At 39.5% G+C, this 14,318-nt stretch overlaps 1 protein-coding gene across 1 annotated transcript; it reads right to left on the bottom strand.

Moving 5' to 3' along the window:
* Positions 1-1,709: 1,709 nt before the first annotated feature.
* On the bottom strand, positions 1,710-2,300 carry ngfb (nerve growth factor b (beta polypeptide)). The gene has a single exon (XM_062996599.1). The coding sequence runs from the start codon at positions 2,298-2,300 to the stop codon at positions 1,710-1,712; it is 591 nt and encodes a 196-aa protein (XP_062852669.1).
* Between the last annotated feature and the right edge of the window lie 12,018 nt (positions 2,301-14,318).

Here is a 14,318-nt window from a genome sequence, read left to right as displayed (position 1 = left end):
TACTGTTTTGTGTTAAGATAGAGACTATAAGACTGATGAAATCGGCATGTTTAGGTTCAAGATCAAATATAGATTTTTGTAAAGTGACAGTATTCTTCAAATAAAGAAGCTCAGACAAAAAGGGATAATGCATCTGCACCTTGGGATCAAACCAGGATCAAAATGGTAACATGTGAACATACTGGCACAGCTGGTAAAGTGGGTGCCCAAGAACAACATGCATCCTGAGTCCCTGGTTCACATGTTCTAACCATGAAGGTGTGGGATCTCTCCAGCAACTCCAGTTTTTTTCTACCTCCTAAAATATGCATGTTGATTGGCTGCTTCAAACTGTCCCTTGTATGAGTAAGCAACGCTTGTTCAAGAGCAGTTCTTGATGAAGTGCCGTTGGAGGGATCGAAGATCACAGGCGCTCAGCTTAAGCTTGTGCCTTTGGCCTTTACGCAATGAAATTCCTCCCGATTCCTTGAATCGTTTAATGATATTATGCACTGTAGAGGGAGAAATATGCAAATCTCTTCCAATCTTTCTTTGAGATACATTGTTTTTAAACATTTTAATAATTTTCTCACACATTTGTTGACAAACTGGAGATCCTCTAATCATCTTTGCTCATCAAAGACTCAGCCTTTCCTTGATGCTGCTTTTCTAACAAGCCATGATTACAATCACCTCTTGGCATCACCTATTTGGAATCACATCATTATTTATTTTTTTCACCTCATTACTAGCCCTAAATTGCCCTGTCCCAACTTTTTTTGGAATGTGTTGCAGGCCTGAAATGCAGGAATGGAGGTTTGTTAATAAATGAAATGAAGTTGAGCAGATAAAACATGAAATATCTCAGGTTCAAACTGTCTGCAATCAAATAAAAGTCAAAGTAAATGTAAGGAACACTGCATTTTTATTTTATTTGCATTTTCCATACTGTCCCAACTTTTTCTGATGTGGGGTTGTACAGCCTTTTATTTATTTTTTTGTTTAGCATTTCAATTTTGTAAATCATCTGACTAACAGCACCCACAATGTATTAGATGCAAATTAGCTTTCTTCGATGCCCATGTGTTTGGCCCTAATGCTTGCTAAAAATTTAACATCTGAAATAAACTACACCAATGTTAATAAATTCCTAAACACATGCTGGTCATATTTTGGCATTTTAAGTCAAATAAAGGCAGCACAGACTGCACCCCTAAAATGTTGTTAAAACGAAATCCACATGTGGTCCTTTGGGTAGGTCTAGAGGCTTATTTAAGAACAACCATCCAAGAAAGTCATTGAAAAAGAATTGTATGTCCCTGTTCTTTATTTTAATAGGATAATATTAATATTTGTGCTCTAATAAACATGAACTCAGTCTCACACTCAGTGTACTGCAACGGCCACAATACACAACAACATAATGCTCTATATTTAATAAATAACAATCACAATAACAACATATGTACAACACATGCAGTCCTCATAGACAAGAATTTCAGAACTCTCAGCAAAAGCAATTCATGTCCATCAGGATAAAATAATAGTATATTAGACTTTCTGCTATAAAATTCACCATTTGGCTTGACACAAAGTCGTATAATGCCATAAAATGATTATAAGGCATATAAAAAGAATGCCTTCTTCATAAACGTGAGTTTTATTTGATGTTTTTTGTTATAGGATTGAGAATATCACGTACAAAGAGCAAACCTTTACATGAGTTCAAGTCATTGTCTCCAGGATTTGCGGCTGAGCACACACACGCACGCTACGTTGATCCTAATAAGTCTCCAAGCCACCAGGTTCTTAAAAGAAGTCAATGCTCGCACAAACGTGTGAGAGTTGGTGCAGTATGAATTCCAGTGGCGCACATCGATCCCCAAACACCCCGAGCCTCCAGGTCTGCCCCCGGTGCACGTCGTCTCAAAGAAGTACTGCTTTTTCTTGACATCGTTGATGTTTACGTCAGGTAGTACAATCACCTCGTTGCCCGAGATGTCTGTTGCTTTTGTCTTATTTCCCACCCAGAAGCTAACGCTCTCACACACTGAGTATACCCCACGATGCTGGGGTTGTCCAGCTTTCCTTTTTGTCCTGCCCTGCCCCTGGTGTTCTGAGGGCTCTGAATCAGGAGGATGTTCGCTGAAAAGCACACGGGGTGAGCGATAGCGCCTCTTGTTAAAGAGTTTAGGGTCCACAGTGGGTGTAGGGTCGGCTGTCTGCTCATGATTGCTGTCCTGTGGGCAGATGTCACCTGCTCGCAGTGCCAAATTATGGCTGCACAACAGGAGCAGCAGGACTAGTATGGACCACCGCATGGGCACACCAGGACCTATGTAAAAAATAATACAATGCTTAATTAACCAGAGTGAGGTGGAGAAAATGTGTAAACATATCATGGTGTATAAAAACGTAACAATATAAAAAACCTCAAGCAACTCGTTTGCATGTTGTTGGCAGTTAATGTGATAGACGAGGCTATTGAATACATTTAAAATGCTATTAAATTGTAAACATAAAAGGTTTTGCAACTGAATTCCCCAAGAATCTTTGTACCTGAATATTCCTGCAGGAATATTTAACACATATTTGTTAAATCATATATGGTTTCCTATTTACTACATATACACACTTCCAAACATATAACAGTGCTGTAGAATCTACCTAGTGCACTCTAGTGCACTTACTAGTACAGTTCACTAGTTTTACACATTTTAAGATGAAAAAAATGAAGATGAAGGTTTGTATTAGTCAAGTCAGGTCCTTAACCCAATTGCAGTGATGCGGCATAAGCAAAAGATGTTCGGCCGCTCAGGTGGCGCAGCGGTAAAAACACACGCTAGAACTAGAGATGGGATCTCGAATACATCGTATCGAGTCTCAGCTCTACCTGCCGGCTGGGCTGAGCAGCCACGTGAACAACGATTGGCCTGTTAGGGATATTTAAAAAAAAACAGATAGGGACTCTCTCATAACTAATGCAATTATGACCTCTGCTGGCTGATTGATGGCGCCTGCACAGAGATGGGAAAAGAGTGCTGTCAGGGTGTGTCTCTCCGCACACAGTGCTGATCCGCATTGCACTCGTCAAAGTGTAGGTGATAAGATTCATACGGAATGCTGCCCACATGTCGGAGGGGGTGTGGGTTAGCTTCGTTCTCCTCAATCAGAGTGGGGATCGGCATTGGTGGAGAGGAAGCACGACGCAATCGGGCAATTGGACACGCTAAAAGGGAGAAAATGCATAAACAAAGTATAAAAAAAAAGATAGATGTTCATCTACGAAATCTCTGAAAGGTCTAATAAACATCTTCAGGAAACCCTATTGCTTCCAAAGAAACATATTCGCTTTTAAATCCAGCCTGAATTGTGAATGATAAGTCTGTGTTAACCAAACTTGTTAGGCAAAATGGTTTTATTTGAAGTCAATTACTACTTGGATGAAGATCAGACAGCATTTTGTTTGTATTTCATGCATCAGGTGATTCAAAACGGTTTACAGACTTTTTCTTGTAACTGTTTGCTAAGAGCTATTTTTTTCTCAGTGCCTTTGTGTTTCTAAAATAGTGGAAACAACTGTTTATTCACACTACAAATAGAGTTCATTTTTTACAAAAGAACACAGGACAAAAAGATGAGTGATTCTGAAGAGCTAAAAATATACACTGATCAGCCATAACATTAAAACCACCTCCTTGTTTCTACACTCACTGTCCATTTTATCAGCTCCACTTACCATATAGAAGCACTTTGTAGTTCTACAATTACTTACTGTAGTCCATCTGTTTCTCTGCATGCTTTGTTAACCCCCTCAATGGTCAGGAGAACAGTCCACCAACCAAAAATATATCCAGCCAACAGCGCCCCGTGGGCAGCGCCCTGTGATCCCTGATGAAGGTCTCGAAGATGACCAACTCAAACAGCAGCAATAGATGAGCGATCGTCTTTGACTTTACATCTACAAGGTGGACCAATTAGGTATGAGTGTCTAATAGAGTGGACAGTAAGTGGACACGGTATTTAAAAACTCCAGCAGCGCTGCTGTGTCTGATCCACTCGCACAAGCACAACACAAACTAACACACCACCACCATGTCAGTGTCACTGCAGTGCTGAGAATGATCTACCACCTAAATAATACCTGCTCTGTGGTGGTCCTGTGGGGGTCCTGACCATTGAAGAACAGGGTGAAAGCAGGCTTAAAAAGAATATAGAGAAATAGATGGACTACAGTCAGTAATTGTAGAACTACAAAGTGCTTCTATATGGTAAGTGGAGCTAATAAAATGGACAGTGAGTGTAGAAACAAGGAGGTGGTTTTAATGTTATGGCTGATCAGTGTATATGCAAGCATTATCTCTCTGCCTAAATACTACAAAATACAGGTGTAAAAATGTGTTTACCTTTGTAATGTGTGTGTGTCCAGGTGAACTCTTCTTCCCAATCTAATCTTAGGGGGAGTGTTGGTGGTTCGTCATGATCAGTGCATCCACTGTCAAGACATTATTTCCCCCAAGCTTTCTGCATATAGAAAACAAAAATGCACTTTTAAAAAATCACTTATAATCTAAATAACGTTTGTACACGTTGAGAGCACTCTTTCGACATGTGCACAGCCCTCCTCTTCTTGCCCCTGCATTCTGCACAGGCATCTCTTCCGCCAGTCAGGGTCCTTACACAGCGTATGAAGTCCCACCCACCCACACATAGTCTGACCCCCACCCTGCAGATACGGTGGCCAATTAGTATCTGCTGCAGGCACTGCCAATTATGCCTGCCAGATGGCGCCCAGCTGACCGGTGGCAACGCCGAGTTTCGAACCGAGGAGTTCAGAATCTCGGTGCTAGGGGAATATCAAGTTGTATAGGGCAGTTGTAGCCTAGTGGTTAAGATACTGGACTAGTAATCAAATGGTCGCTGGTTCAAGCTCCACCACTGAAGGGTTGCTGCTGTTGGACCCTTGAGCAAGGCCCTTAACGTTCAATTGCTCAAACTATATACTGTCACAGCTGTAAGTTGCTTTGGATAAAAGCATCTGCTAAATGCTGAAAATATAAAATGTAAATATCCTGCTGCGCCACAGAGCAATTTTTAAAAATAAATGATGTACAATAACAATATCCTTCTTTGAAAACCCTAATATGCAAATAATAATTTGATGTAAAAAATTATTGAAAAACAATCGTAGTAGTCCTTGGCATAAAACCATTAAAACATAACAAAAACCTATAATTAATACAGTATTTGTAAACACACTCACGAAAGGTATGAAAGGAACTATAATGCCACACCTAAGTACTTCCTTCCCAAGAAAATCTGTTTAACTACATTGTAATCAAAACAAATTTGAATTGAATCTAGAAAATGCATGAGTCATAAGTCTAAAAAGACTATGAGCCCAAGACTTAATCACTAAACAAAGCAACAAATAAAGATAAAGGAAATGTAGTATTGTTGTGACTTCAGTACTGCTGAATTGGGTGTCATGCTAAGTTCACTACAGGGTTGCACCAATGAAGGAACATCACTGTTCAAAACTACTGCACATTTTAAGCTGGCAGAAGTCTACTTTAATGTCGCACAGTTTTCCGTAGATAAACAAAAGCAAAAAACACTTCTTAGGAACTGTGCACAACACCATGCTTGAACATAAATAGGGACTACATTTAAATTTTTGGCATTTAGCAGATGGTTTTATCCAAAGCGACTTACAGTACTGTGACAGTATTTTGTCTAAGCAATTGAGGGTTAAGGGCCTTGCTTAAGGGCCCAACAGTGGCCACCTGGCAGTGGTGGGGCTTGAACCAGCGACCTTTGGATTACTAGTCCAATACCCTACCCATTAGGCTACAACTAAACACCAATACCATCTCAACCATGGTGGATGGAGCATCAAGAATTGGGGCTGCTTTACTGACAGTTTGCAGTCATTGAAGAAACTATAAAATTAAAACATAGATCAAAAACTTTACTTTGGGCGCCCAGGTGGCGCAGCATGATATTCCGCTAGCACACCTGCACAGAGTGTTGCCACCGGCCGGCTGGGCGCCATCTGGCGGGCATAATTGGCAGTGCCTGCAGCAGATACTAATTGGCCACCGTATCTGCAGGGTGGGGGCCGGACTATGTCTGTGTAAGGACCATGATTGGCGGAAGATACGCCTGTGCAGAATGTAGGGGCGAGAAGAGGAGGGCTGTACACGTGTCGGAACAGGCATGTGCAGCGATGTGCTCTCTTTGGATGCAATCTGGTATCTCTCAGCAGTGGAAGACAAAATTAAGTGCGCTAAATCGGGAGGAAAATGGGGAGAAAATGCATTAAAAAAAAGAAAAATAAACTTTACTTTACTGTTGAATATCAGGGTAACAGTCGATCGCCTAAACCCTGATAAAAGAACAAAAAAAACTCAGAGTAGTTTAAAAAGAATACAAATTGTTTTTAAGTAAGACTGGAGAACTTGACCCAATTAAAATTATGTGGTTTTTCCTAAAGAAGTTCCCAGGATGTTCTAAAACTCCCTCTCACAATTGTCCAAGTCTAAGGTATGTAATTAATGTAGAAAGCCAGGTAATAACATGTAATTTCTTCTTACCACATAATGTTCAGTTCAAAATGTAAATTGAGGTGTTCCAGCCACATAAATTGTTAGCAGGTGCATAAAATCATTATTTCAAGTAAATTATAGACTTCCAACTTGGTGGCAACAGTTTGGGAAAGGCCTTTTCCTGTTCCAACATGAATGTACCCATGTGCACAAAGCGAGGTGCACAAAGACATGGTTTGACAAGTTTGGTGTAAAGGAACTCTACAGTAGTGACCTGCACGAAGGCTGAACACCTTTGGGAAGAATGGAAACAGTCACAGTAAGCCTAGTGCCTGACCTGACGTATGCTCTTTTCACTACACAGACACAAATTCCTCCAAACACCATGCAAAATCTTGTGAAAAGTCTTTCCAGAAGAGCGTAGGCTGTTACAGTTGCAATGTGTGTGTTGCCATGAATAAGAAGCAGCTCTGTAACAGGTATCACTGTCTAAATTTAAATGACTTTTTGACCGTTTTATCTGTACAAATCACAAAAGACATACACAAAACCCAACGTATGCAGTACAATTTATCCCAAAATACAACCTCGACTGTCTAGACCAGTGGTATCAACCTGCCCGTGACACATAGAGGTGTGGTCTGTACTTCTATAATACAGGCCTGTTATTACCACATTAACAGATGACAGGATTGTGCATCCTGTGACTTTCTTTGCACAACATATAAAAGATTAAGATAAACCAGTCTAGACACAGAGAAAAAATCAGAGTTGGCCTGTTAACATTTGCTGATTATAAACAGTGTTTTTTTCACCGCCAGTATCAAGTAGCTCCTTCTTGCTTGCTTACAGTCTCAGCTTATTTACTAAGTGTGAGTTTGTGTGTGTGTGTACGCGTATGTCTGATTTTGTGGCTTTGCTAAGGTGGTCTAGGAAAACCTAGGTGCTGACCTAGCACTCATTAGCAGGAATGGAGTCTAGTTAATGCATTCCATCTAGCATGGCCACCAATGGTCCTGGCGACATGTAAAAAGTAGAGAGGGGAAAATTATTCTCCGCAACCACCGAGTGTTTTCATATGTTTACTGTTCCCCACTGGCACATCTTTCAAAGGGTAATGTAAAACCTCTTTAGTGTCAGCCACACACACACGCACACACACACACACATTCTTATCAGCAATCAAAAGCCTGTGAAAGCCACTGCCTGAAGGAGAACTCTGCATGAGCATTCTTGTGTGAAAAACCCATGGATAAAGTGTGGCTTTGTGTTGGCTCTGAGCCAACGGCCTAAAGCACCCAGCACCAGTCCTCACACAACATACTTACCATGGCCAACTACGAAATATATTTAAAATCTCTTACAGTAAATTTTAGTTTTATTAATACAATCCCCCATGAAGTCAAATGTAGTAAGTCTTGCACAGGTTAAAGATAAAAACATGGTATATTGCAATAATTCTGAAAATTCATTGAGATGCCCTAATCCTGTTTCCTGGAAAGCTGAAACATTCCAGTCAAGCACCCTTTGTCTATGAAGCCACACTTTTGTATGATGCTCTAAATGAGGCTTGGTATCGTCTTCCTGACATAACCAAAGACTTCCTGGAATAAGGCCTGATTTTTTCCACAGTATTATGTATCATAGATGGTAAAAGACCTAAATTATTTGATCATTTTTAAACATTTCTTCTATTTATTTCTATTCATTTTAATATCTTATAAACCTTTACTCTTATCTTGCTCCTGGCGTAGCTTTTTTTAAAATATATTTTTGTTTATGCATTTTCTCCCCTTTTTTCTCCCTTTTAGCGCGTCCAATTGCCCGATTGCGTCATGCTTCCTCTCCACCAATGCCGATCCCTGCTTTGATTGAGGAGAACAAAGCTAACCCACGCCCCCTCCGACACGTGGGCAGCATGCCGTATGCATCTTAGCACCTACACTTTGACGAGTGCAGTGCAGCTCAGCGTTGTGTATGGAGAGACACACCCTGAGAGCACTCTTTTCTCATCTCTGTGCAGGCGCCATCAATCAGCAATCGTAATTGCACCAGTCATGAGAGGGAGGCCCCATCCGGCTTAGTCCCGGCCATATCTGAACAACCGGCCAATCAATGTTCATGTGGCCGCTCAGCCTAGCCGGCAGGCAGAGCTGAGATTCGATACGATGTATTCGAGATCCCAGCTCTGGTTCCAGCGTGTGTTTTTCCAAATCAAAATATGTTTATATTTACAGATTGCAATTAAGTTGGTCAGTCAAAACAATGGGAATCCTTTTTTATACTCTTGTCAGTTAAATAAAGGTTGAAAACAATTAATTGAACTAGATAGGAAGTTGATTCATACACCTGGGTGCTAGTACAGAGAAGAGCTGTAGACAGGCTGATGCCTGTCTTTCCTCATTTCTGATTGTTGGATCAAGATGGTACGTGGTACATAATGGTGTTCTATAAGGTAGGTCAGGGCTGGTCAATTGATGTCTTTGTAGGCATGCATCATTGTTGTAGACTGAATGCTGCTGGAGAGTACTGCAGTGTAATGTAGCAATGTTTGTGTTGACTGAAAACCAGGAGGCGACTGCATTTTAAATGAGTTCCAGAGGTATGATGATGGATATGGAAAGACCTCTCATGAGAAGGAGTTTGAAGTAGTCCAGCTTCAGAATGAACAATGAGAAAAATAAAAAGGTTTCCAATAGACAGTGGCCTCATACTGTTTTAAAACTCTAGATCTCACAGTGCTAATTGTCAGAGCTCCTTTATTGCTGAAGCTGGCTTGTTAATCAGCAGTTACCCACACCTATAAAGAACTGTTTGTAATTGTGTTTCAGTAACTTCAAAGTAAGGCTTTCGACATTTTCCATATGGAGTTTCTGTTTTTTATTAATCCTTGTTGTGGCAAATGGCTGTGTTTTGCATTGTAGCTGCCATTTGATAGTAATGAATTTTTATTCCATTAATTAACACCCACTGGTTAAAATTCTTATTTAAACGGTTGGCAGACATAAAAAAGGTTGTAAAAAGTAACTCTCTCTTTGTTAATGTATATTAATCACACTAAATTATATCAGATCAATAAACAGCACATAAAATGTATAAAGGGTACGTTGTGTAAAACACGAATTAATTATACCTTTTCAGCCAATTTCTAACAAAATATGTTTACTCTGTTCTGGTCATTCAATACTGATAAATTATCCTACTGACAAGTCGAAACTGAAAGAAGGAGCTGTTCATGGTGCAGTATGCATTTACTTCTATAGCCATAAAAGGCAATAAAAACATGCTCAATTCATATCAACAATAATGATTCGAAACCAAACAGAAACATGACAAAAAAAGGTCCTTTTCAAGTTTGTCTGAAGAACCAGCAGGTCGTAAAGTGCTTAAAGTAGTTCAGCACACCTGTGCTACATCTCTAAGAGTGGACTTGCTCTGAACTATCATCACTTTTACTCTGAAAGGGCTTGTCATTCAGGAATGTGCAGGACAACTTCCCCTGTCAGACAGACAGGTCAGATGTGTTGTGTGCCTGTCTGTTTGTCTGTGAGTGGTCTGAATAGCTTTAGTTCCTGTTACATATTGTTAGTCTTAAATTTAGTTGGATGCTGACTAAAGATTAAAGACTAGAAAATAGATCTACACCTAGTGTACAGATGTTAGCAGACTTAATGGCTTATTAAGCCTCTGTACAGTCTGAAATAAACAAAAAATAATGCCATGTAGTCTAGCCTTTTATGTGTCTCGTATCTGTTTCACTTAGTCATTAAAATTAAACATAGCTTAAACTTTTTTATATTATATACAGTATAGTGTTAATATTTCAAATTTTAAGGCCGCTCAGGTGGCGCAGCGGTAAAGTATGCTAGTGCACCAGAGTTGGGGTTTCGAATACATCGTATTGAATCTCAGCTCTGCCTTTCCGACTTGGCTGGGTGGCAGCATGAACAACGATTGGCTGTTGTTCAGAATTAGAGGGTAAGAAAGTCGGATCATAGGTCCTCATAACTGGTGCAACTGCGGCCCCTGCTGGCTGACTGATGGCGTTTGCACAGGGCTGAGGAATAATGCTGATGGGGGTGTGGCCCTCCATACACAGTGCCCATCAAGTGTATGAACTCAACTCGTGCAGGTGAAAAATGCAGTCTGTACTGACTGTACGTGCCGGAGGGGGCGTATGTCAGTTGAGAGGCGTCCTCAGTCAGCAGTGAAGGGTCGAATTAGTATAGAGGACGCAATCAGGGTAACTGGACACGACTAGATTAGGGGAGAAAAATTTGGGGGGAAAGTGGGAAAAATAGAAAATTCCAAAAAAAAAATTTCACATTTTATCAAATTTGTAAAAATAAAAATAAAAGCTACAGCTCTAAATGTGTGAATGTTACCATATCATTAACTGAAATAAATAAGTGCTTGATTTTAAATAAAGCTTTTTAAATAAATATTTAAATAAATATTTAAAAGGCTTTATTTTGGAAGAGACAGCCAATGTCAGTGTATTAATTTAGTAAAACAGCATCTGTATTAAGATGATGAGTAATCTAGATTCAATCAACAAGGCAATTAATTATGCTGTCTTAAATTCTCCTTTAAAATGAAGTTTCACACTGGAAACGGAAACACGCTTCATAAAAACATTATTGACTTTTCCAAAAATAACAAAAACCGAACCTCTCTAATTTTCATTTAATGATTAAGGTTTGCCTTAGAGACTTTATCACACTGAAGTGTGCATTTTTCCCCAAAGTGTAGCCCCAAACCACTACTAAAGAGCCAGCTGTTTTAAATAATCACAAAGTTTCCACTTGACTGTGCCAATCACTTGGGATCAACTAACACGGTAAAACTGTGCTCTATGTAAAACGTCATTTGGAGTGCTTCCTGAACAAACAGTTCCAGCTTTCATTTATAATTATACAGTAAAAGTCTTTTATCCCTCACCTGGGATTCAGCTACGTGTCTGTTATACAACCTAATGCACATATAAAGTATAAAGAACAAAATGACACTGGGATAATGGGCTCATTATTACATTACTTATCTATTCATCAATAAATTACAACAGAATTGTACTTCCTGTACAAAACTTAGAAGAGCAAAATAGCAGAACAATATACAGAAAAATAACTGGGAATGCCTGAATGCAGAAGTTCACAGACAGATAAGCCTGTAATGATCATGTCTAAATTCAAAAAGAATAATTTCAAGACAAAAATGCATTCCAAGTGGATAGATGCTTTAGGCAAGTGCTTTAAAGGAAAGTTTGCTTCGTCTGCCAGCTAGCTTCAGCTTGCTAGGAATCTGGGAACCAATACAACCTACTTGCCCCTTGGCAATTGTTTTGAGTTAGCGGTCTACAGAGGATAATCACATGCGATTTAGACCAACTGTCAGCTTTCCCTTTTCAAAACGACCCGTTTCAGTTTCCATTACTTAGAATGTCTAAACTGACTGAATGTCTTTTGCAGTTAAAAATTGATTTGAAAACTATAGTCATAAATATGAGGATCTCCTAGAATGGAACAGCGTCTGTCAGATTTGCAGATTCAATTCAGATGTGCTGGAGCATTTTAACAGAATCAGCAAGTAAAATTGGCAATGAACTTCATCTACTTTTTGTACAGAACAGGATTTTTCATCCAAATCCAGAACTATAGCCTGGAGTGAACACTTTCTCTTCATTAGCAATTACTTTCTGAGCTCACATGGGATTTTGTGTTTGATGAAAGATTTTTATTACAACAATGTGTTTTATGTGTCTGTTGGCTATGAAACAGCCTTGCAACCACCTCACCAAGCCCATACACATTCTTCTGAACTGCCAAACATGAATATGTAACAATAATGTAGGGCAAGCCGTAGCCTAGTGGTTAAGGAACTGGACTAGTAATCAGAAGGTCACTGGTTCAAGCCCCAACACTGCCAGGTTGTCACTGTTGGGCCCTTGAGCAAGGCCCCTAAACCTCAATTGCTCAGACTGTATACTGTAACTGTACTGTAAGTCGCTTTGGATAAAGGCGTCTGCTAAATGCCGAAAATGTAAATGTAATGTAGTGTTTCACAGCTAGAACCAAATGTATCAAGGATAAGGTAAACATCATTTAAGCTAAAATAAAATTGTACGCTTAAAGTAAATAATAAACTAAAATAAAATGCCTTTAAAACAACTAAATAAAATATGTGAATAATTTCAGTTTTTTTTTTAAACAAACAACAAAGTTGAACCATTTTTCATTTTAAAATATTGGACGTTTTGCTTACAATGGCGTTTAATCCTTCTCGTAGTTGAAAACCCACAATCTATTTTTCATAGGAAGAACCATCTCAAATGTTTCAGTTGTAATTATCAAACATCAACATTTTTTAATGCATTTTCTCCCTATTTTCCTCCCGATTTAGCACACTCAATTTGTCTTCCACTGCTGAGGGATAGCCGATTGCATCCGAGGAGAGCACATCGCTGTACACGCCTCTTCCGACAAGTGCACAGCCCTCCTCCTCTCGTCCCTGCATTCTGCACAGGCGTCGTTTCTGCCAATCAGGGACCTTACACAGCGTATAAAGGGGTCACCCCACAAATAGTCCAGCCCCCACCCTGCAGATACGGTGGGCAGTTAGTATCTGCTGCAGGCACTGCCAATTGTGCCTGTCAGATGGCGCCCAGCCGACCGGTGGCAATGCAGAGTTTCGAACCGAGGAGTTCAGACCACAAACATCAACATTTTTAATCAGAATTTTTAAGGATTCCACCAAAAGAACAGCACAAAAACTCTTTGGGATCCTTTAACTTTAATCTTGCGGTCATTAATCGATTTTCACGTTTTCACCTCAGACCAAATGTTTGTGTTTGTTTTGTACCTACACTTTCACTACTATTAGAATAACCACAGTCATAACCACAACATATCGGGCAGACTAGATGACTTGCTTGGTTTTCTGAGTCAAGTTTTAAATACTCTGTTCTTACATGTTCTTATGTCACTTATAAGTCTACTTGACGATGACCGGTGCCTCCACATGCATGAACAACTGGCTGTCCATAAGTTGTCCATAAAGTTAATTGAATACCATGCATGACTGAATAAAAGAGGCTGCTTAAATCAGACAGTAGGCAACTCTAATAAGAGAAAAAAAATCCTTCAAAGGTAAATATATTCATTTATGACCTATTCTTTTTGGTGACATCTGGTTCCATGGAGGTGAAAGAAGTAAAGAGAGTGGTTAGCATAAGCTAAGGTTAATATTAGTTGAGGAAAATGTAAAGACACATTTTTCCAGCTTGAGTAATTGTAATTTACATTGAGTCACAAATGTCATGACTCACTGCACTGTAATGCTCAGATAATAAGTTGCTTTACATGCATTCACCAAACATATAATAACTGAAAAAATAATAAATTAAACAAACAGAAAAAAGGGCATTACGAAATATCCTGGACAGGGTACCAATCCATCACAGGGCTCTGGCCCCCCTCAAACATAGCCGATCTTGTCTGTGTAAATGCATGGCAACATACTGTATCAGATATATCAGGTCCATCAGTGCTTTTGGATTTTTTTGAATACAGTTTAAACTTACTGGTTTATTTATTAGAAACAAATACTTAGCACTGCTTCTAGGTGTAATGTTAAAGACTGGAATCTTTCTCAAGTTTTTTATCAGTAAACACTTACTGATCACAGGCCACTGCTGACTGTTCATTTTGGTTGAAGCACTATTTACCTTCCAGCATTTACAATGATGCATTTTAAAATCCCAACAACACTGCTGCACATGGTACACTAATACCA

The sequence above is a fragment of the Trichomycterus rosablanca genome, chromosome 6 (assembly GCF_030014385.1).
Source record: "Trichomycterus rosablanca isolate fTriRos1 chromosome 6, fTriRos1.hap1, whole genome shotgun sequence".
NCBI lineage: Eukaryota > Metazoa > Chordata > Actinopteri > Siluriformes > Trichomycteridae > Trichomycterus > Trichomycterus rosablanca.
This window is presented reverse-complemented; position numbering and strand designations above follow the sequence as displayed.

What these genes read in the sequence shown, in the direction of transcription:
- ngfb (XM_062996599.1), bottom strand. Translation starts at nt 2,300, where the DNA reads ATGCGGTGGTCCATACTAGTCCTGCTGCTCCTGTTGTGCAGCCATAAT.